This window comes from Zonotrichia leucophrys, chromosome 3 (assembly GCF_028769735.1).
Source record: "Zonotrichia leucophrys gambelii isolate GWCS_2022_RI chromosome 3, RI_Zleu_2.0, whole genome shotgun sequence".
Taxonomy (NCBI): Eukaryota; Metazoa; Chordata; class Aves; order Passeriformes; family Passerellidae; genus Zonotrichia; species Zonotrichia leucophrys.
In genome coordinates this window covers 57,063,830-57,087,800 of record NC_088172.1, presented here as the reverse complement: position 1 = coordinate 57,087,800, position 23,971 = coordinate 57,063,830, and the positions used below count along the sequence as shown (strand labels likewise).

Genomic DNA, 23,971 nt, shown 5'->3' with positions numbered 1-23,971 from the left:
GCAGTATGGTAAGCCTGAAGTCAGCCAGAGTGCTTCCATTTGGGATCCCAGCTGTGAGACTCTCAAGATACCATCAGCCCCTCTAAATAGTAGATGGCTTGGTCTTTAAAATACAGTGCAAGGAAAATATTTACCAAAGTCAAGGTGGTTGTCCAAACCATGCCTTTCAAGTATGGAGGTGGTGATAGATGACTTCTGCACTTGAAATGCTGTATTTATACAGCATCCTCTCTTGTTGGATTCTTATTTTCAAGACCTGTCTCCTGGCCTTATTTCTATAACTCCCTATCCTTTCCTGCTAGATAGCAACACTTGTCTATATTTTTATGTGCATGTGAAAGCCATTGGCTGAATTTTGCAAAATTTGTACTGGCAGGTACCTTCCTATATCTGAATCTCTCATGTCTTCAAAAGGAAATGTTCCTAATTAAGCAGGCTGTGCAAATTGCCCATTCTTATGCTCCTCTCTGTATTCATGTCCAGTGGTTTAGCATTTAATGTAAACTTTTATATAAACTTTTGTATTTTATCTAGAAATACTAGAAAATATCTAGAAAATACTGAAAGTTAAGGAGACATCATGCAGTAGAATCAAAGAGATAAGTTATTGTATTTTATCCAGAGCAGCACTCCGATGGCTGTTGCGTAACAAGTGCTGTTTTTTGTTTAACTGAGCTGTGGGATAATACTACACTGTATGAGTGTACACAGTACATACGTGTTTTGAGGGTGTGCCTACATTGGTGTGAACCAAAGGTGCATGTATCTGTTCTGTTTCTTACCAAATAGTCCCAGGGATAATCACAGTGAAAGGCATACCCATAGCTAAGGGGTTTGGTGTGGTTTCACTTTTCTGAATGCAGTCCTCAAGGGTGAGGTCTTGGATTCTTCCCTCCTCATGCTCTGCTTATAATTGTGGCACCTAATTCAGGAAAAGGGTCTTAGACTCCATCTGCATCAGTCAGAAACATTTTGGGTCTTTGAAAATCTCTTGAAGCATTAGTCACTGGGTGGAGGCACCTACTTCACTCATTTAGACCTACGAGGGTGTGAAATACGTTTGACCTTGAGGCAATAATTCGTAGCCCATTATCAAACTCAAAAACAAGTGAAAGAATTGCCAGTGCAATATAACAGATTGATGTTTTGGAAACCTACCTTTGTTTGCTCATGAAATGAGGGCTGATGTCTGTCAGTCGACTCTGGCCACTTTTACAGTCAGATGTAAGTGTTGCTCTACATGTGCTCATGCAAGAGCAGGCAGGTCTGTGAAGGGGGAAATGTGGGTGCTGCTTCAATATCTCAGTTGCTGATGACTGCTGTTTTCTGGTTCTCGATGGCAGTTTTTGCATCCTTTTGGTTTTCACTTGTCTGCAAGGACTCTTTCCAAAGTCTGCAAGTTTTAAGAGCTATGCCTCAAGATTCATCAGTTCAGTCTTTTCACCAGTCGCTGGTGTTATATGATATGGTTAAAGAGAGGATTTCTGGAGTGGCTGTAAAATACTCATTTAACTTGTTCATTTGTCAGAATGGACGGCTGTTAAAGGTATGCCTGTGGATCCTTGGGTCTTCTCTCTATCCAGGTAAGACATACCAGGAGAATTCCAGCATTGAGAAGGGCTTTATGAACAGACTGTCAGCTTCTCTTTCATGCATTTTACTAACTGGGAGTGATAGGGATTTAGTGATAGGGAGTGGTGATGGTACTTTATGGTAGGTTAAGATACAGCTGTGGTATGGATTTTGGTCAGTAAAGGAGGGCAGAAATTAGTGCTGGCAGATACAGTAAAACAGTCTCAGTAGTTCTTGTTAAACATAAGAACAACCATGGACTTCAGAGTACTAAGAAAACAGAACACGTGTGAAATGTCTCATCTGCAGCTGGAAAAGGAATTTTTAATAGCTGAATGTCAAGTAATTGACTGGTAATAAATAAATAAAAATAATTCATGCACAGGATAGGACCTGTGGGACACTGCAAGGGAAATTAAGTCATTTTCTGTGTAAAACACATTTACAAAACTGAACTACAGTTTCTACATCATCATTTTATGCTCTTTTCGTAAAAAGGGAGTACCATCAATTACTTTCCTTTGCAGAGCATTTTGAAACAAAACTACAGAATACATTGGATGAAATCTATACTTATGAGCTCATTGGGACTACTACCAGAAATAGTAGAATCATCCAGCATACAGCACGGAAAAACTTACATTTTGGAATGTTTACATGTTTAAAAATTCAGTGCTTACAAATGAATGAAGTGAGGTGGCTGCTGCAGTTTCTCCTTCTGCAAAGGGGAGTCATCCTGAGTCTGTAACCCTTAAATCAGTCTCTTTGTGTCTGTTCAGAGGAAATGGCTTTGTTCAGAAGATCTGATGCACGTGAGAAATCTTTATGAAATGCCTTCGACAAAAAAGAATTTACAGTAACACTTATAGCACTAATACAACAGAATGAAAATAATCCAAACCAGCCTGAATCACCATGAACAAGTATTAGATGTCTTCAAATAAAAATATAATTCCAGTAATTCTGGTGCTCACTTTTAACATAGCTTTTCATTTGAGTTTGCTACTTTTACAGAGCAATGCTTCTCTCTTTTAGAAACCTTTCCACTAGAACCAGATTGATGCTTAAAACATCATCAAGCCCTCTTCCTCAGGTCAGAAATCCCAAGCCTTTTCATAACTGAAATAGTGGAGGGGCCATGGGCTCCATGGAATCCACAGGAGGCCTTACTACTCCACTTGGTTTTCCATGGAAAGTTGTCAGCCACTGCAGTATGTACTCTGAACAGTCAACTTAAGCAATACTGGAATGAAGATTGTAAGAAAGCTTGACTGGAATAAATACTTGTAACCTCTTGTGAATTTGCTGTGGTATTCCAGATTTACCACATGGAGCTGTGTACTAAATAGAATCAATAATTTGGTGGTTGGTCCTGACTTCTGCTGGATGAAGCTGCTCTGTTGTTTTGTCACAGCTATGGGCCTGTTTTCTTTCCTAATTTGTTGTGCTTGCTCAGTGAAATTGAATCGCACGCTGTTTCAGGCAAGTCTTGGAGAAGTTGTTTTCCTCGGCGCAGATGGCTCTTTCCTCCAGATGTGAAAGGCAGTTAAGAGCTGCCTCATTTTTTTCTTAACCCTTCTGAACCATCTTGAAGTGCCCTTGATGCTATAGTAGTGCAGTGGTTCTTGCCCTGTAGATGATTTTCTTGTGCCTGTGATCTGCCATGCGTGTCAGTCACAGCGCTGGCTCCTTAAACGGGTTGCTTTGGTTTATTTGGCTTGTGTTCTTGTTTGTTTTAACAACGACAAAGTAAAATTCAAGAGCACAGCAGCCCCTGGGAGGTCTCCCTGCTGGAAGCTCTCGTGGCAGCTTGGCACCAGTGAGGGTGCAGGCCCTGGTGTTTGCAGCTGCAGATGTTCCAGCCCTGCATCTTCAGCCCAAAGCAGTCAAGGAGAATCTGTACCCTGACCATTTCCCTTCACCCTGCCCGTTTCATTTGGGAACACAATGAGCTGTCAAAATTTCCTGCTTTGTTACCACAGAATTCCTTCCTTTCGCTCTAAAAAGTATTATTTATCTAAAACTGCTAATTGCATAAATTGTCAGAACGACTGCTTAGCTTGATTTTTAAGGTGGAGACAAAGAGATGTAAAGGTCTGGTGGAATGATGAAAGTCAGCCTCAAAGTCATCTGCCAAAGCAAAAAAAAAAATAGCATTGAGTGTGTTGCCATTAACGACCCAAATTAATGTGGCAAGTTGTATATCTGGTGCAATCCCTTACTAAGATGTAATTAAAAGTAAAAGGGAAGAATGTGAATATTTTCCAAATGCGTGTGCCAAGAAAAAATGGAGGAAGGGAGGTGTGGTTGATTTAGCCCACCACCACTTCCTAACTAATCTTTCTCTAATGATGTAGAGAGAGACTAGGAGGCACCTGGTGAAGTATTTTGAAATAACAGATTCATGAGGTAGAGCTACTTGATAACATCTTTGACTCATCAGAAACTTGCCTTCCCTCAGGATAAAGTTAATAATCATATAAGAATATAAAGATTTTAGTAGCTTTTCCTAAGTCAGCAAGGATGCAGATTTATTCTGTATACAGGTTCCTATAGTGCTAGAGACAGTCCAAAATTATATTGCCTGTAAAAAATTTAAAATTACACAAACAGCCAATTCTAATAATCACTAATTTGTCATGACTTCCGATCCTGGGGCTTGCTAGTTCAGTAAAACTCATTCACATTTCTTACTAATTCCATCAATAGCTCCATTACTTTCCCTCCCTTTGCTGAAATTGCTTTGAATGGTGTACATAAGCATTTAATTTGGCTGGCCTGTAGGTCTGTATGAGACAGCAGGACCGTGGGAGGAAGCTGGGCTAGCAGGAACATCAGGCATCTGGGCCACAGAGCAGCTGGGACAAAGAGGTGACAGCAGTGGTGAACTTAATTTAAAATTAGCTGTAGCTTCAATACCTGGTATCTCCCAGCATTGTGTTATCCTCAGGGATCATGAGTGCTCTTCTGTGTCAAGATCATCAAGAAAAATTCTTTAGGACCATTCCCAGCATAAATTTTCTAAATATCATGGAGATTACGGAGTAATTGTTCCCACGCGAAAGTTTCCTTTTGGTGCACCGTGTTATCTTCTTATTTTTAGTCTTCATTTCTTGTACTCTTCTCTTGTCTTCTCTTGGATGTTTAATGAGGTCCATATTGTTGAATTGCACTACAGTATTGCTTTCTTTTCCTTTTGTCTAACACTTAGTTATTTTATTTGAGGTAATTAATTATCTTGTATGGTGGGCTTTTGGTAAGCCCACCTTGTCTTTTCATCGGTGTTACAGTTGTCTACCTACCTTTAGTGTTCTCTTCCTCAAAATTTGGGGTCACACTTTTGAGATCAGAGTTAAGGAATCCTTTTGATACATGACTGTATATGATTTTCTTTTTGTCTAGTACTATGGTACCTCCTCTGATTTGATAGTTGCATTATTTCATGCCTACAAAGATTATCAGTCTTTCTGGCTTTATAGTATCATATGCTTTGGGTGTTTTTTCAGATTTCTGGAGTCTGAATTTACCTTTTTTTGTTTTGTTTTTAATGTCTCCGCTGATACAGTCACAAGTGACATGTTTATCAGTGTGTAATACAGGGGATTACTTGCAGATTCCTGTTAATTCATTGGTGCCTGCAGAAAAACAAAAGCGTTGGTCAAGGCATGCTTTGAATTCACACCCGTTCTTAATTTGCTGATGCCTGTATCAGCAGCAGGCTCAAGCCTGCCTGATTTTTTTGGGTTTATATCATGCGTACCATGTGCTTGCCATCCTTACTCTTTGTGCACATGTGAGCCAATCTGATGGGGTTACCTGTGGCAGAGAGCAATGCTTTTAAGTCTGGGTGCTGCTTCGTGAGCTCTGCCTTGTGGGTGCTGGTGAATCCTGCGTCGGAGTTCTACAAACTCTCCAGCTATTTGCTCCACCCTCCTTCTCCTGAACATGAGGATCACGGGGGGATGGGTTCCTGTACCTTCATGGCCACAATAGCGTTACACATAATTTTAACTGCTGATGAAGGCAGACCCACGGCATCAGCGTACCTTTGAAGTGGAACAGCTGAAGAGCAGGTAGAGGTTTGCCCCTCCTGGCCCTGCTGTCAGGAGGGGTAATTGGGGCTTTGGACTGGTTCCTCAGAGTGGTTGGCAAGAAGGAGCCGAGAACGGGGAGCACGTGTTCTGTCTCTGGGAACAAAAAAGCAAAGTGAAAATAAGGGTGAGAGAACCTAGATTTATATTTATAATCAAAAGTGACTGTGTTTGAAATATTCGTAATTTGCATGCACTCTCTTGTGTCTTTCGTATCTCTAAGGACCCCTAGAGGGCACGGAAGTTTTTCTCCACCTCAGATATTTAACTTAGTAATTCTACTTGGCTTTCTTCCCTTCAACATAATTGTAAGCACATTTTAAGTGAACATTAGATAGAAAAAAAATAACAGCATTTAACTAGGTCCTTCTTTTATGCTACAAGATGTTTTCTTGTTTTTAAACACAAGCAGTAGAAGCTAGCACTAGCAGCCAAATTCTTAAATTATTGTTTAGATTACTCAGATGCTATATTTGTATCCCAGAGGAAATGCAATTCAAAGTAACTAAAAATTCACACTTCACTGCAAACTTTGATAGGACTGCACTACTACTACTACTAGTGGGAGCTGTGTAAGGATGGGCAGTGGGTTTGCTTTCTACACTGTGGTCTCTGTTTCTGTAGAAGAGGAATTAGTATGGTGAAGAACTAGAGTACTCTTAACTAGAACCTCAAGGTCTCCAGACTTCATCTTATTTAAGAATTTTTAATATTTTGGTCTTGTTGATTGCCTGTAAAGGACCAGTTACATTTCACTGCAAGATACTTAAAATTATGGACACATAAAATTGACATGCTTGCCCACTACTTCCTGTTTACTTGGAGAGAGGTTTTGTAACTCTTATATATCCTGGGGAGCATTTTTCTGCTTAAATTAGTTTTGCTTATTTCATCAATATTACATGGTAAGTCAGGAACTAGTCAGTGTGAGTTACACAGCAATACACAGTACTAATTCTTAGTATTGTGTTGGCACTTCATCACCTTTAAATATGCATGCTGACGCTCCAGAGTAATGCTTATCTGAGAACATCAGGTTTTCACTTACATAAAACAGCTGCAGTGTTTGAGGAGAAGGTTTGCATTTTCCAGAGTGCTCAAAGAGCAGAAAGTAAAACAAAAACAAACAAACAAACATACAAACCACCCACCTAAGTGCAAAAACATCTTAATACTTTTTGGGGGAGGATTTTTTCATCAACTAATGGTTTTGAGAGCAGTCCCGCAGCTGTGGAGGTCCATTGGATTGTGGGCCTAGTCTGGGATTGGGACCTTTGTATGTGAAGCCCTGACAGTCAGAGTCCTACCTGTTCTTGCTTGAGGAAAAAAAAAAGGCAGATGTCTCCATGTCTGCACTTCTTGTGAAGCAATGAGAGCCTGCTTGCTGGGCAAGAAGTTGTTCAATAGGATAATGTTGTTTAATCCCAGCCAGCAATGAAGGGTTTTTTGTGTCTTTGTTCTGATAAGAGGATCAGCTGTACTGCTTTACCCAATTACCCCGGGATGTCGTGGGAGATGAATTTTTGGACCTTAGTTTTCCCACTGGAGGAGTGTAATGTCGTCACTTTGTATTAAAAAATAGATCTAGATGCAAACAGCAGGGAAAGGCAGCTGCCCCTTCTAATGTCTCTGGGGATTTTGTGTTTTGCAGGAGATGCACGGGTGAGAGGTCAGACAGGGGTTGTCTCCGAGCGCCGCGGCTCCTACCCATTTATAGACTTCCGTCTTCTTAACAGTAAGTGCAACCCTTCTTTCAGGTCTGTATTTAAATAAAAACAAATAAAAATCTCTACCGGAAGTGTATGAACCAAACTATCTCATCTCACACATATCTGTAGCTCAGCTGTCTTCACACAGTCAGCATTAATTCCATTATTTCCACTCAGTGTCTGGCTGTGAAATGTTTTGATTGTGTGAATAGTCCGTAATGCTGAATCTGTCAAATGTAAATACAGTAGGGCCATAGGGTGTGCTAGGGAAGGAGCAGGGGCAGTTCAGAATTAAAGAGATAAACCTCTGTGTCCTTTAGCCTCTTAGACAGCAGTTGGAACAGATTTATGTGAAGCTGTTATCCGGTCATATAGAATTGGCACAGAAGGGGAGCATGTGACAGCACTGACCAGTGGTTTACAATAACATTAATTTTTCCAACAATTAGAACCCAATCCAAAGCCCCATGGAGTCTTCTCATTGACGTCAATGGATTTTGGGTCAGGCCAGCAGTGAACATCTGTTAAAAATAATCTTAACCTCATTTTGATTGAAGTTATTTTGCCACTGTTGTAAATAAAGGACAGCAAATCTAAAAAGAAAAAGAAACAAATCGAAGCCCTGTTGGGTGTTTTTTCACGTGATGGACTCTCTATACTGATGCAAACCCATTAGCAAGGGTGTAAAAAAATAAAATAAAAAGAACCACTAAGTCTTGGGTCCTGTAACACACAGCTTGTGTATAAACTTCAGTGTATGGACACAGGCAGGTCTTGATGTGTCCTTGTGTACTGCACAAGGAACCTTTGAAAAAACTGTTATTCACTGTCTTCATCAAAACAAACTGGACCTCCCAACAGTTTCAGTGCTGACACTGTCATGCTCCTAGGGATTGTGCTTTTCATCACAGAGCAATTGTCAAACCGAAGTTTGAATGCTCCTTTTTGCACTTCCTTGTCTGGGTGCCTGGGGAAGGGAGGAGGAGGCAGGGAGGGAAGGGAGCAGAGAGGAAGCAAAGCGGGAGGGCTGGCTGGGGGTCAGGAGTAGAGAGGAGCTGGGGAGGGAGGGCTTGGGGTCTGATGGGCTGCATCCTCCCATGCTGGCAGAGTTACTGCCACTCAGCAACGTGCTGCTGTCACTCCTGCTGATTAAAGGTGTTCTCTGGGTTGGAAGTCCATCAGAGAGCTTGCTATGGCTGAGGTAGAAAGGCATAAGGGGGTAAGAGGGGTCCATCAGTTTTCCCAGGACAAAGGGAATAACTTACTGGTTGAGCAGAGTTTTGAGGACAGTTTAGTTCTGACTTGCCAATGAAAAGCACGAAGAAAAATCAGGTGTAAGCTAGCTGGAAATAGTATTGGTCATGCATGCCCTTGTAAAAACTGAGAGAAAATAAAGCACTTTTCATTCATGAAGTAGAAGTGGATATATATTCATATTCAAATGCGACTAAGTTGATTCTTTCTTTTTTATTTTGAATACATATACATTATATAAAATTCGGTTTCTTTTAAACTTCAAAAGAGTTTTTAGTGTCTTTACCCATGGAGAAGGAAGAACACAAGAATAGTTCCAGGATTTTTTTCTGGCTATAGGGCTTTCACTTCTAGCCCCTGTATGTGAGTCCTGCCCTCCTCCAGATCCTGCCACTTTCTGTGAAATGCTGGTGCTGTCTGTGGGCTGTGTAGAGAGACATCCATGGCAAGGGATGCTCTGGCTGGGAATACTCATCCTTTGATCATGCCAAGAGCAAAGCATTCCACCTAAGCTAAAAAGTGATGCCTCCTTGTGTGTGCGCCTCTGGTCCAGCAGGGTAGGGAACCTGGGAGTTCTGTGCTCCAATGCTCTCTGTCACAGAGACCTCCAGCTTTCTGTTTTCACTGCTTTTCCATAACCTGAAATGTATGGCTGGCTGATCATGATCTCTGTAAGGGAAAGCAGTGATCCTGATTTTAGATTCTCCCTGGTTTTCAGGTTTTTATATATTTACCATTTTCTCTCTAAGGAGTAATGTTGCCTTAATTTTTTGGTGCAAAATGAAGTGGGATTTCTAGACACTTGACTACTGATTTTGTAGCTGGCAAGTGCACACTGGGCCTGGCTCACTTGGTGACCTACAAGTAAATGAAGATGCCTAATGTTAGAGCATGCAGATGTGTTTTGCCAGGAAATAAACAGGCTTTTGTAATATTTGTTCATCTACATCTTTCTGTTAAATCCATTCCTGCTGTGCAGAAGTAGCAAAAAACATAACCACATAAGCAGTATGTGTAAGCAGCAAAAAACATGGTGCTGCACATCCTATCAAAAAGAAATATATATAAATGCCACCACTGCACACTTTCTTGAAAAGTACCCAATTAATAACCTTCAATAAAATTTTGTCACCATGTTGCATTTGTTTGGGGGCAGTAACTGGCCGGCAGCAACTGTATACTGAAAAATGTTGAGTGAAGGAAGGAAGAGGCAGATGAAATGTTATAGTAAATGTTCTCAGAGGTCATCAACAAATGCAGCATAAACATTACTGCAGCTTCTCACTAACAAACTGAGTTTAAATAGCGACTGTTCTATCTTGCATCTGAAATACTGTTCCAAAAAACAGTACCAGCCTTGTTTTAAAGTAAGGGAAAACACTGAAGCTCATTCTTGAACAAGTTGACATCCATTATGTAAATTCCCATGTAAAAAAAATACAGGGCATTGATATTTAATGTCAGACTAAAGATTACTTATATGTAACTTTTTAAAGTGCAGATTCAGTCAAATTAGTGGATGTTTCCCTACTTTGTCTGTTAAGGGTTAACACTGACTAGACCATATCTTCTGTTTTTTCTGGAGTCCTACAGTAAAGTCTCTGTGTAACTTAAGACACCATGAAGTCTTTCTGGATAGGAAAACTTCCTTCACTCTGAAAATGGGATCTTCTGTAGCCCTAATCAAAGCCAACTGTACTAATGTTGGCTTCTTGCTGTTTGAGTCTGCGATGCCATCTGCACATTCCCCCAGTGACTCTGCAGTGTATAGAAAGTTAGTGTTGCTTCACCTTGTCTTTGCCAGGCTCTCAGGACCGTGAGGATGTTTCAGGATCCTCTCTGGGGGAGATACAGGGCTTTAGTGTCTTTCTGTCTTTTCTCTGATGGCAGCAAGTCAGAAGCTTGAGGGGAGGCCGTGTAGCAGCTCCTCCCCAGCAGAGGGAGGACTCCTAAAATAAGAGATACGAATTTTGCACGGCCCTATAGGTTTATGGGAAGATAGGGTGATAGTTTTGTCTTCAATTAATTCCAAACAAAATCTCACAAATTTTAGGAAATTTTGACTCTGAACTGGGTAGCTCAAGCTTGAGACTGAACCTGGTGCAGGTCGAAATTGATGTTGGCAACTCATTGACACTTCCACATTTCAGTGAATTAAGTGAACCTTACTGTTCACAGGACAGAAAAGGAGTTAAATTAAATATTTGCTGGGTAATAATTTAGAATTCAAAACACTTCTGCAGTGCAAATTAATCCAATTTTCCTTTTAGCAGAGTATTATTTGGATTTGAGGAATAAAGAGCATAGCTATGGTAAGCAATAATTTAGTTCTCTGATTCATAAAGTTGCTCAGTGAGTCATTGAAGCAGATCTCACTAGTGACTAATATGCATTGATTTAAATGGATTTTATTATCTCATTATGAGGGTTTTTTTTGGTGGCTGTGACAGTACACTTCTTCATTGCCTTAACTCAAAAGTTTGAGGGAATTCCTTGTGATTAATCTGGACTTGTAGGTAAACATGCAGCAGTAAGCAAGACCTCACCCTATGGCAATTATGTTGGATACTTTGTTTTATTGCCAGGTTTGATTAAGTAGAGTAACAAAATAACATAGATTACAGCTGTGATAAGTAACTTACTATTTAGAAGTTTGCTTGACAAGGTTCTTAAGACTTAAATTCTCCCATTCCCGTCTTGTTTATGCCAAGCTTTTATCTCGATTAAATTTTGGCTTGCAAACAACAAAATTATTTGCCTTTAATTGACTATATTTAATTCCCTTCTTCAGTATTCACTTCAGTGTTTATATATGTGACCTGCAAATTGGAGTCTCTGTACCCAAGTGGTGTTACCCAGAGAGATACCTGTTTTCTTACACCTTGCACAGCAGGAACACAGAGTGGGATCTGAGAATATGCAAAATGTCAAAACATGTCTGTAGACATTCCAAAGGTATGTCTCTGTATTACTTAGGATCCTGATGTTGTCATGCAAGCAGAAGCTGAGTCCCAAAGAACCCCACCTGCTTTAAGCTTAGCATGGCAAATTAATTTATTACGGATTATATACTTTTAACTCCAGATGGTGATAAATGGTCATATTAGGTAACATTCCATCTCTGTCCTTGATTTGTGTCTGATCTGAGTCAAGCAAAATACTCTGGTTTTCAGTTTGTTTGCAAATAAAGTGAATTCGTCACATACTTTGCAGGAATGTGATGAATTAGGTACTGGAGAAATAAAACATGTTGTCAGGATTAGTAAGGGAAGATACGAAGTCATGAAAATGTCTCCATCTCAAAGAACCAAAGTCTGTGGACATTTGAATCTGTGGTTTCTGCCTGTCTACAGAAGGGTCTATTGCAAAATTTGCATTCATTTTTGGGTTTGAATTTTGAACACTCCAGGGCTTTCAGGTAGGGCCCATCTCCAGGGAAAATAAAACTTAACCGCAGCCACCAACCCAAAACTGAACCATAAAGTAACCTGAACCCAATTGAGTGAGGTTAAAAAGAGTTTGGTTAAGCGCCTTGTTTTGTTGCCTTTGGCTAGAAAAAGAAGTGGGAGTGAGAGATGCTTTTTTAGATATTTCTGACCTGGGTTAAATTAGGACACTAAAAGTCTTGTGAGGAAGTTTCATGGGCTGATTGGATTACTCAGAACTCAGCCCAGCCTGTGGAGATGAGTCCAAAGTTCCAGATGGTTTTTAAATTAGAAAGGGAGAGATCTTACGAGGTCTGCATTATTTCTGCATAATGCTTCCCCTAGTTCCTCGTAGATAAACCTATCCAAAAGATACTCATCATCATCCCTAAGATACATAGGCTTCTTAGTCACATTGGCTTGTTTGAATGGGATGAACATTTTCAGAACTGGTCAGCCTGTGGCCTTGCTATCAGTTACCTGTTCAAGGAAGAGAAATTAGAATCCTCTTAATATTTCAGCACAGAGAATGTTCTCTTTTCCAGTAACCCCTCACTATATTAAAAAATTCTTTGTATCATTGGAAGTCAATCTGGTTCACCCTTTTTATCAAATAATAGGAAAGGGTTTTTTTTTTTTTTTGGAGGAAGAGTTTGCATTTTTGTATTTTTTTAAGTGATGCTATATGCAAAATTTAATAACAGAGTTTGCTTGAAAAGTATAATGGACTTCCTGCTATTCATGCTCCTTGTTTAGCTTTAATGCCACACTTGCAGAAAAATGAAAGCTAGAATGGAAAACCAATAGATGCACGTGCCCTCATATGCCAACAAAATCCATCCTTTTGGGTTATGAATGCGTCAGAAGAACTCAAAACAAACAAAAGCAAGCAAAACAAACAAAAAGCCTGCATGTGCTTCACACACTGAGTCTTAGCAAACACTGACCTGATACACTCATTTGTAGCTTACTTTTTAGTACAGACTTGGGATTCAGTTCACTGAAGATGTCCCTTTAAAAGTTGCCAAATGATGCGTGACCCATTCTGCCGCCCCACCTCCTTTTCCTTGATTAGAAAAGGGAAAGGATCTACTGAAGATAACACTGAGGATACTTTCCAAATGACCAGAGGAAGAGAAAGAACAAGGAGAAGGGATCATTAAAGTGATAAATGAAGGTTGGGTTTGCTGTTATTACAGGTTATGTTGTTTTTTCTCAAGGGGAGTGAAGGAGGAGAGGATGCACTGTTTCCTGTTGGAGAAACTGTAATCAGCCATAGAACAATTAACAGTTTTAGGAAGAAAAGGTCCTGACTGCTGTACAAAGATTGAAGTGTCAAAGTAAAGGTTCATAATGAAAGATAATGAGATTGTGACAAACCAGAAAATAACATGCCATTTCCTAAGAACTTGGAGGAGGCTTAATAAAATGATGCCAAAGTGTTTGTTTGCATAAAGATGAGTGATAGCCCAAATAAAGGCTTCAAATTCTGATAGGAAACACATCTGAATTCATCTTAAATTTTGATTTAATCTATTCCTCTTCCTGTTATTATGACTAATATTCTGTTATTTAAGTGGTCTTTGAAACCCTAATTTCTCCAGAACATGTTGTAATAGGATTATTCAGTATATAAGTGGAATTATCAGCATAATTCTTAACTTCTTTCAAACAGTATCAAAAAGAATGTATTTTGGGATGGGGAGGAAACTGCGTGACTAGTCTTTTTCAAAATGCCAATAATTGTGCAGGAACTTCATGAGTTGGAAATTCAGCTGTAATGAGGCACCATCACTTCAAGTGATGTTCAAAGAAGTGGAAACTCCAGAGTCAGGTCACCTAGAAAGGTGATTTCTCAGAACCTCTCACTCTAGCCAGAGAAGCACAAGTGACTCCTCTTTAAGCAGGGCTTTGCATTGGTTTTGTGCACTTGTGGATGTGGCTGGAGAACAAAATTTTTACTCTAAAGCAGAAAATTTTAAACTTCTTTTGCTGTACTTCTAATTTTTTGCTTTTCTCTGATGTCTTCAGGGTCCTTTTCTCTTTCTCACAGCTTCTGCTGTGAGAAAAGTTTTCATTGAAAAAAAGTTTGCCCCCTAAAGAGAAATAATGCAGTTGCAACCTATATAAACAATGGCAGCTGGCAGAGAGCACTTCATCTCTAACAACAAATTTTTCAGAAGTCAAGGAACAAAGAATATTTTAGATGTTGGAGAAGCAAGTAGAAACAAAGTGTTTATAACAACTTTTTTGGCTTCCATGTAGTCTGAGGAAGTCTCAGAAAGATTCCTGCATTTACAAGATTTCAGATCAACACTTTTTTATTTGTAGATAGGATGTAATGCAAGGTCTTCATCTCAGTCTTCTTAGTTGCAGTGACCAGTGTATATTCAGATGATAAAATTGACACAATCTTACTAATTTTGAATCAGTTTTTTTTAGTTTCTTACACTGGTGATTGAGACATAGAACTGGGATATTCATCTGAGCTCCTTGGTCCTTCTGCACCAGATTGAAAGCTTTTAAGTGACAGTCCTTCCACATAGGCTTCTGGTGGTTTGTGCATTTTCTCAGGCCTTTCCTCAAAACCTCAGTGTTTTCTTTCTGAAGGCTATTTGGACTACAAGGTGAAATGTATCTGGAAGGCCTAGACAGTGCAGAGAGAAGAGGTTTTCTGTTCTTCTAGTTGATAAGTGCTTTCTACAAAATTCAAATTTAAAACATTAAGTTTGTAATAAATTTTTAGATCACCGGTGTTGGTTCAACTACCCATACTAATGCTGCTGTTGTCTTTTGGACACTGATAAGTCTGTAACATAAGAAGATACCAAGAGGGCACAGCAGTTTTTTTCTATCATCAGTGCTATGAACTCTCCTGTGTAAGAAAAATTCAGCAGCCAAGCATGCAATGAGTATGCCAAAGAAGACTTCAGTAAACGTGATGTAAATGCATAGTTTTATGTGCAAAAAAGGGATAAACACCAGTTATTCCTCCTAAGTCAATTACAGACCTCTCACAAAGGGAAGTTTTCTAACTAGCTGTCCAGCCAGGAACCAGTGTGGAAAACTGTAGGACCAGAGACAAATTGTTTCCCAGAATCCTTACTGTTTGCAGGCTGTCGTGAGCTTAAATTGCAGGACTCACCCTCTCACCTTATCTTCCAGATATCCCAGCACTTTCCCACCAGTCCTGCCTGGGTCTTCAGGCGTACAGTGGCTGTGTATGAAATGCCTTTGCATCCTTGGAAGAGGGGAAAGGGTATTACAAATTATATGATTCAAGGCAGCTGCTTGAGAACCTGATTTATTCTGCATCCTTTAGAAAAGAAGAGGAAAAAAACATTTCTCTTTTCTGAATCCATTCATTTTGAAAATTAATAAGCCTTTTTTTATCCACTCATGCTGCTGGGTGACCTGTTTTTATTGTACGCTGAAGTGCAATAAAATAACAAAAGGCAGTACCATGAAGAAAAACTCAGAGGCTTTATTTGAATGCATAACAAAGGTTGTTTACTTTGAAAGAACAGTAACAATGTAATGAATGTCTGGTGCAGAGTTAAGTACACCCTTGTCCAAGTTTGATTTATGTGATCATTTCTGGATGTTAACTCAACCATTGTTAGCATAACCTCCATCATTTTTATATTCATGCTGCCTGTGGGCACGTGCTAGTGCAGCAGTGTGAAAGAAATGTGAAATAAAACCGGTAGCAGTTCCCAGTGCAGGAAAACTCTTTTCCTGAAATAACAGAGGTTGGTGTGTAGCGAGGCATCGATCAATTTAAGGCGAGAAGATCTGTGTAACTGGAGGAGCAGTGTTGGCAGAAAGAAGGCAGCCATTGATTTCTGCAGCTTATTAACCTCTTGAGGGCCACGAGCAGTAATGCAGACATCATCCATGGTCTGCTGGCTGTGCTTGCCGTCGTGATGTGGCTGTCAAATTACCTGGAGAAAAATGCAGCCACTTTGGTTGCCTGCTAAAACACGGGAGAAACGCTGCAAGCTCGGGCCACCTGAGCTTTTGAAGGCAGAGGTTGAGCTTTGTGAAGAATGCTTGCACGAACACTTCTGTAAACTTGTGTGTAATTCATACAAGATGTCTGTGTAATCCATACAGTAACTTTGTGCAGTGTACAAAGGAGGGTTTCTGCCACCCCTCTGCTAGGCAGTCGCTCCATAGCTTGAGAATGGGCATCTTTTAAGAGATGGAGTTTTTTAGGTAAGCAAAGCATTCAAAAGTTGCCACAATGACTAAAGTTAAACACAGTTCTGGAGGGAAGTTTTATGGGTATAAACAAAAGACATTCTTGTTTGTCTTTCACATTCATTTCAAAATTGCCCGTAATTACTAAATCCTTCCCATATGACCTTTGCAGATCATGGCCTTTAACCAGATGCTATAGCATATGTTCTGGTATCCATAGTTCCAAAGCTGAAGTTCAGGGATATCTGCAGTAATATTTTTGATTCATTTACTTTGTAATTGAGTTTCATCTGAAGGCACTGCATGACTTGTGTTATCATGATAACATGTGTTATCATCAAAATTTTATATTTATTATTTAAATTGAAATTTGCAGTTGTCAATAAAGTAGTATGTTCAGCATTTTACTGTAAGTCATTCACATAAATCCTTAATTTCATCTTAAAACTGCATCTTGATTTTATGTCAGCTGGTAGATCCCGTATGTTGGGAATGGCTTTTTGCTTCTGGGAGATTCAGATGCAACTGCTGAGCTGAGAGCAGAATTTAAGTGTTCACTTTTGGCTGCATTGCCTTTTGCTCTTCTGTTCTAATTAACCTTTTTCTCTCAAGTTCATATAGTTGTGCTTTTCCTTTTTTTTGTTTGACACTGATGGGAAGGGGAAAGGGAAAACGCTAGTGAGATTATACTTGTTTGGGGTGTGTTGTGCTCAGAGAAGGGCAGCATCAGTCCAATTTTATGCAAGACACCATCAAAATAAAATACATTATTGTGGATGTCAGAGTAATCTGAGATAGGTGATAGCAATCAGCTGATAAGTCCTGTGAGTCAAAAGCAAATCAGTTATTACTAAAATGACCCAAAGGATCATGATATTCTTTTAAGTTGACATCCAGAGTTTGCACGTGGATAGCCTGCAGTGCTGGATTTGGGCTGTCCTGTCAAGAGCCCAGTTTTGAAAATACATTTGCTACAATTCTTTATCAGTATTATGAACTTCTTCCCTTATGAATGAAAATACAGATTATTGTGGGTAATCTTTTTTGTATAATATATTAGAGTACAGTGCTTGCCTGAAACATCAAGTCAGGTTGCAGGGGCACTGTCTGCTGATAAATAAATTTGAATTGAGACCCATGACAACCATACAGAGCAATGGGCAGCAAGTTTGGTGGTTCAATTCAGAAAATATGTTTCATAATAAGAAGTTACTTGTTTCCATCTGACCTGTTCGTGCTTTGGCAAGTATTATGTATGCTACTGAAATGATCTGGTAATCCAAAGGATAAAATAAACACTTCTTCATAATCCAATGTACAGCTGCTTGTTGGGACTCAGGCCAAACCTTCATTTTCAGATCATCCACAGCAACTCTATGTGTGAGTTTTAAAGACAGTTTAAGAGAGTGTAGGTGGTGATTTCAGTCATCTGTCTTTAACTGAAAAAAAATATATTAACTTAGATAAAAATTTGTGGGAGCAGCTTCTAATTTTTAATGTAAAAAAGTGAATTTTTTGCACTTTAAATTTTAAACTTGTTACCTGAAAGTAGTGACAGCTTGTGGCTAAGATGGAAATAGGAAAGTTGGGAAGTTGAGAAACAGCTAACAGAAGTTTAAAAAGTGAATTAATTTTAAGAGTGTTTTGTTATCCAGGAATTAAATTGAATGCCAGCCATTTCTTAGCAGCCCTATGTAAATGAAAAGAAATCAGAAAACAAGTCTACTTGTTCCTCCATGTGTTGCTGCCACTGGGTAACTGTTCACACCTACATTAGTCACTCCTTCAACAGGCCATGAAATTGTTCCAGCTTTTAAAATGTGTGAGAAAATCAAGGCAGGTGCTGGCACATCATAAATGAAAACCTGACCTTCAAGCTGGTACAGTAGTGGTGTTGTTACTGTTTTCATTCTGGAAACCACATGGCTTGTCAAGATGCAATGAAGTTATTTTGTGCTTTTATATTATTAAAACTCAGTGAGGTCTTTGGGCTGCACATGAGAACCATGAGGCTTACTTGGTGTTGGAAGTTCTGTTGCTCCTCAGTATGTAAGGATGGGGTTTTTGGATGTTATTAGTGACTTGGTGCCCCTCAGTAGCTGTTGGATTACTTAATAAGGAAGAAACTTGCTACAGAGGGTGCTTGCTGCTGTTAGAGAAATCAAAACCTGAACCATCCATGATCCAAAAAAACCTTAGCGACTTCTCTGGAAATCCTCTCGGAATAATACCACCCGTAGAAACAGCGGACAAAATGATATTTTAATGTCACAGTAGAACAAACATTCAGTGTTTTTTTCATAAAAAGAGATGGAAAAATAGAAAACAGAGAGTCAGCTTCAGTGTGTAGATATTTTTCATGAGCTCTTATTTAAACCAGTGCATTGCTATGGAGCTTCTTATCTCAAGAAATAATTATTTTTCTCTCAAAGGACTGTTTAATCTTCAGTTTCTTACAAGGTTTGTCTTACAAATAAAACTGTATTGTATTTTGCTACCTTTGGCCAGCTGTCCAGTTTCTGTCCTCTCTTTTTTCCAAAACTTATACCAGACTGCAAAATGAAAACACCACAGCTGAGTGCGAGGTTCTATTAAAAGTTCAGATGAAATTACCCTATACCATTATGAGTTTTAGAAAGCCTCCATATTTTTCTTACTAACAATAAGGTAATTTAATTACTCTAATTAGTAATTTAAGCACTGTATAAAAACTGCCTTGGTTTTTGTGTCTCATTTAGTCCTATATGAAAATCTCCTAATGCAGCATTAGGGAATTAGAATTATCCTGGTACCGAGTGAAAAGAACATATTCTGTTGTGTAACCAGAAATGCCTGTATTATCTCAATATACCTGCTTTCCTCATTGCACAGCTGAAATATTTTCTTCATTTATAATTTGCTTTAATATGTAGAAATGACAGCAGAAATGCAGTAGGATTATGAACCTATTCTTATTTCTTTTTCTCTTTTATTTCCTTTTCCAAAGGTGGATCACACATTTGTGTTCTCAAACTGTATTTTGAGTTCTCCTTTGGTATGATTTTTTTGATTTTATACCCAAGATCAGCTCATAGTGCTGTGCAATTTTTAATATATTCCAGTGACACCTCCTGTGAGGTATCAAAGAAATGAATGTTATTTTCAGGTGTATAGTTAGGGAACAGAGGCAGAGAGGGTAAGAGCAGCTTTCCTGTACCTAGCTCTGCCTGGTCATTTAGGCTCTCCCTAACACCTGCAGTTAGGAGATGTTTCACCCCCTTCCTGCCAGTGACTGAGCTGGGTCACACTGAAGGCTGCGGCAGGCAGTGTACTGAACTCAGCTCTTCCAAAACCTACAATAGTATCCTCTTCCCTGGAACATATTTCCTCTCTAAAATAAACAAATATATTATGCTGAAGTGATTTGAATACAGCTCCTTCGTGTGGCTTGGCAAGAAGTGTGAACTCCATGATTTTTGTATTACTGTTTTAAAGTGTTTGATATTTCTCATATTAAACTGACATTGTCGTCCATCACCTCGGGTTTCATGCTTTCTGTACTGGTTGCTTTTCACAGATAGTGCACTCTCAGGGGAAGTCGGCACCAAGAAGAAAGTGAAAAGACTGTTAAGTTTCCAGAGATACTTCCATGCATCCCGGTTACTGCGTGGAATTGTACCACAAGCCTCTCTCTACCTACTGGATGAGGACTACCTTGGCCAAGCAAGGGTAAGACAGGTCTCCAGCTCTCCATTTCTTTTAATAATACTACAGAGAGTGTCAGTTTTGTTTTAGTCTTCAGGTAACCAGATTCCTGGCTGATCTTTCTCAAATGACCCACATTAGTGCCTATCTCTCAACAAACAGATTGTCCATTCCTCATTTGTGGATACAGCCTTAAAGGCTTAGGTCTCAAAGCAACAGAAAATGTTGCTAAATCTACTCAGCATTTTCAGATTCCAACAACTGAAATTATAATATGGATTTATTAAAGAATGAAGGATTTCAGGTTAAGTTACTGATTTAAGTGCAGCCCTGACACAGCATTTAGTTCATCCACTTGAAAAAAGATGGGTGTCTCTCATCTGCTATGGAATAACTATTGGGAAACCCACAATAGCTCTCCATAGTGGCAAAGGCTAGGAAGTGTGGAGCATTGACTGCAAACTTCACACTGATAAAAATATAATTATCTTATTTTGCAGCTCTTACACTTACTTTGAATGGTATTTTCTAGCAAAACTTTCACAATTGATGGTGGTGGGATTATATGCCTCGGCGATTTTTATTCTCTGCTGGAGGAGATTATGAGGCAGATGTTAGAAATTAAGAGTCCAGAACTGCTTGAATGTAGATTAGAGATGGGAGTGAATGTGTATTTCATTCACACACATATCACTGTGGGTCATAGAGGTAGTCCACAATCAGTCTCCTGACTCAACTGATGTAGCTGTGAAAACACTGCAGTTGTAGGTAATGATGGATTCCTCTGCATGTCTGAGTGGGCTTAACAGTAGCACTGTATCTAAATTTATAAAAGCTATTCCTGTGTACTTCTTTGGTTAGCACATTGTAACTCAATGAGAGCTAAGATTTTAAAACACTATTTAGTGTTTTAAGAGAATTTGCACTGGAAGTCTGGGGACATGAAGAAACAATGAAGCATTTGTTCAGTAAAAGGGAATATTTTCATAATATTTTGGTTTATATTATTCATTGTTTTGAGTTCCATTTAGAGGTATTTTTAGTGTTATGTTCAAAACCTTCTCAGTTAAAAGTGCAACTGATATTTTTTGCAGTACAGCCACATGAGCCTGATTTCTGATATTTCAAATATGACTTCTATAGGTTTCTCAAAAAAAACCTTTAAAGCTGTAATAACCAATCCTGTGACTGATTAATGTGGAATAATAATAAAAATCTGCTTTACAGTGTGACATACCAGTCATTGGCCTTTTCACATTTGTTTTTTCCAGCATATGTTATCCAAAGTGGGAATGTGGGATTTTGACATTTTCTTGTTTGATCGCTTGACAAATGGTAAGTAATTTTTTTTAAGTCTTTATTTTACTCTGTCTCATATATGACTAGTCAAAAAATCCATAATTAATTGTTTGCTAAATGTTTCCAGTTCAAATTACTGAAGAGAAATTGGCCATATTTAACCTCTATTAAAATCACATCCTGGAGCTTTTTCAGCCTTTTCCTGAACTATAGGACAATGTTTCAGGTGTGCTTTTGTACTAATCTAATCCTCTACATTTGTTGTTGTCACCCTTTCAAGAGATGTTTCTTTCATTTGCCTGTGAAACTCCCAAGCCACTTTAAATATACCTGTTAGATATAATAAATCCAGATCTCCATAATCTGTCAATTTCTATCAATACTAAAGATATTTGAGTGAAGATACCCTCGCTTCTGTTCAGCAGCATAAATTAGGAAATTTATTTAGAGAGTAAAAATCTGTGAAATGTTTTCTCTAAACACATGTAAACCATCCCCCTTCCCCACAATGTCCAGACATTAACCCTTGATCAGGCTGGAGCGAGTAATGATCACACCTTTCTCCTTTCTGTACTGCTCAGAGAATTGAGATCCCTCATTCCTCACTCCAGTCTAATTAGGTTTGGTTGGGGCAGAAGATGTAGAAAAAAGTTGGTTTAGAGGCTCATTCAGCTGAGTGACTGGCAGTGAAGAGTGAAAAGGATTGCAAATTGCCTGGGAAGCAAAAGCATAGTTCTTCTAAATTATCTTTCTTTGCCCCTGCTCAGTAGTCAAGACCAAGTTAGTTTCCATATGTTCTTCATACAGATATTTATTTTCCTTCCTGAGTTACATTAAATAAGAAAAGACTCCCTTCAAGCTTTGTTTATGTGTAGTATAGGTTAGTTGGTTTGGGGTTTTTTCTAACTTTTATGGAAACAGTGACGCTGAATTAAGCAGTGCAAATCTTTTGAAATACTGTGTTTATGTATAGCTGATCATGTAATACTAGTAAGGCTCAATTTTGCCAGTGTTCCCAGTATTGGATTTACAGTAAGGCCAGTGCAGCATTACAGTGGGACTTGAGACTGCAAATGCTGCAACTCATTTTTCCTGTCTGTGGCATTGTTATGAGATGCAGTTGTAGCTGAGCTAGGTTACCAAGGTTAATTACATGTTTATGCAGCCATATGCAAAATAAAAAAAATTCATTCCAAACTCCTGATATTTAGTAATTAATTAGTACAGTATGGCAAACCCAAGTGGCAGAAAAGCCACTCTTGTTTCTGTTGTTTCTGAAGATAGACCTGAATTATGAAAATGATGTCGCTCTCAGACAAGCCTGTTGAAGATTTTGTTAAAACCACAGTCAGTTTGCCTCCTTCCAGTTAAAACCACAGGTTGCCTGTCATGTTGAAACAGCAAACGTATCTTTAAGGCATCTAGACACAAGAATGGCCCTCCATTGGTACAACCTTTCCATCAAGTCTTGATTACATATAGGAGTAATTCGTATAAGTGACTTCTGAGTACCTGAGAGTCATCTAAGCTCACTTCATTGGAGATGAGGGGATAGGAGCTGACTAATAGGAAATTACCCAGATTTTTAGCCTTGCTTGATTTATAACTACCTGTAAAGGGATTCTAAGAGTTGTTCCTTTCTCCTTTTAGGAAACAGTCTTGTTACCCTGCTTTGTCACCTCTTCAATGTGCATGGACTTATTCACCATTTCCAGTTAGACATGGTTACATTACACAGGTTTTTTGGTAAGTGCACACCTCAACAACCATCTTTGAATGAAGTTTATAGGTTAAGTAGAACATCCGAGAAGGCACTGGCTTGGTCTGTCTGTGTAAAAATGATGATGTAGTTGGAAATATTTCAGTAAAAGATACCTATGATATGCATCAGCATACAGTTTTCAGGCACTCAAGTACTTGGTTCAGTACCTAGTCAGTGGAGGGATTTCAAAAGGCTCTGCATTGGACTAAAGTATCCCAGTACCACAGTCACACTGATGATTTAAAATAAAATATGCCATGCAGAGATGTGGCTGGCTCAGGCCCACACAGACAGACAGACACTGCAGAGTCTACGCGTGCACAGTACAATTGCGGTGCAGCGTAATTATTTTAGTGACTAAAAGACCACTGAGGCCCAGGGCAGTTAAAAGCTTATGTGCGAAATTTAACAAATTATATCAAGCTGTCCTGTCTACACTGAGCAGTGTTGATGAAAGCCCCTGCTGCTGTTACTGCCAACAGAAATATTAGCCCCATGCTGTCAGTGAACCAAAAGAAGAAATTGGCCAAAATCAATTACTCTTTGCATCACTTTTTGAAAGCATCTAAATGCCAGTTTTTCAGGCTGTTAGGCAGAGTTTCCAAAGCAGGGTCTCTTCTTTAAGACTGCATAATTGTTGCTTCTGGAAAGTGTTCCTCTGGTGCGGAGACAGACAAAATCTCCCTGCTGTTTCTAACTCCTGTGGGCAGACGTGAAGTGGACAGTCGGGCAGTTAGCGCTAGTGGTCTAAACTCCCAGTTTAAGGGATTACCCACTGTACCTCCAGATGCTTGTGTGGCTGGAAACAGACAGAAGGCTCGGACTTTCTCTGGCGCTCCTCATGCTGGCAGTGAGCGCTATGGGAAATCTGCCCGTTGGCTTTCCATTGGATTAATTGGATCGTGTCTAGGAGAGCGCCCTAGGCACGATCACATGCAGCTCCCAGTGCTCACGTGGTGCTGTCCCACGACC

General features: G+C 39.3%; 1 protein-coding gene across 3 annotated transcripts in view; it reads left to right on the top strand.

The window, feature by feature from the left end:
• The window catches only part of PDE7B (phosphodiesterase 7B), a 162,803-nt gene that overhangs the window by 121,527 nt on the left and 17,305 nt on the right, over positions 1–23,971 (top strand). For all 3 annotated transcript variants that reach the window (XM_064708383.1, XM_064708381.1, XM_064708384.1), the window contains 4 exons: positions 7,315–7,398; positions 19,811–19,962; positions 21,210–21,273; positions 22,888–22,983. In XM_064708383.1, the coding sequence (XP_064564453.1) occupies positions 7,315–7,398; positions 19,811–19,962; positions 21,210–21,273; positions 22,888–22,983 (396 nt within the window). The remainder of the gene's footprint in view (positions 1–7,314; positions 7,399–19,810; positions 19,963–21,209; positions 21,274–22,887; positions 22,984–23,971) is intronic.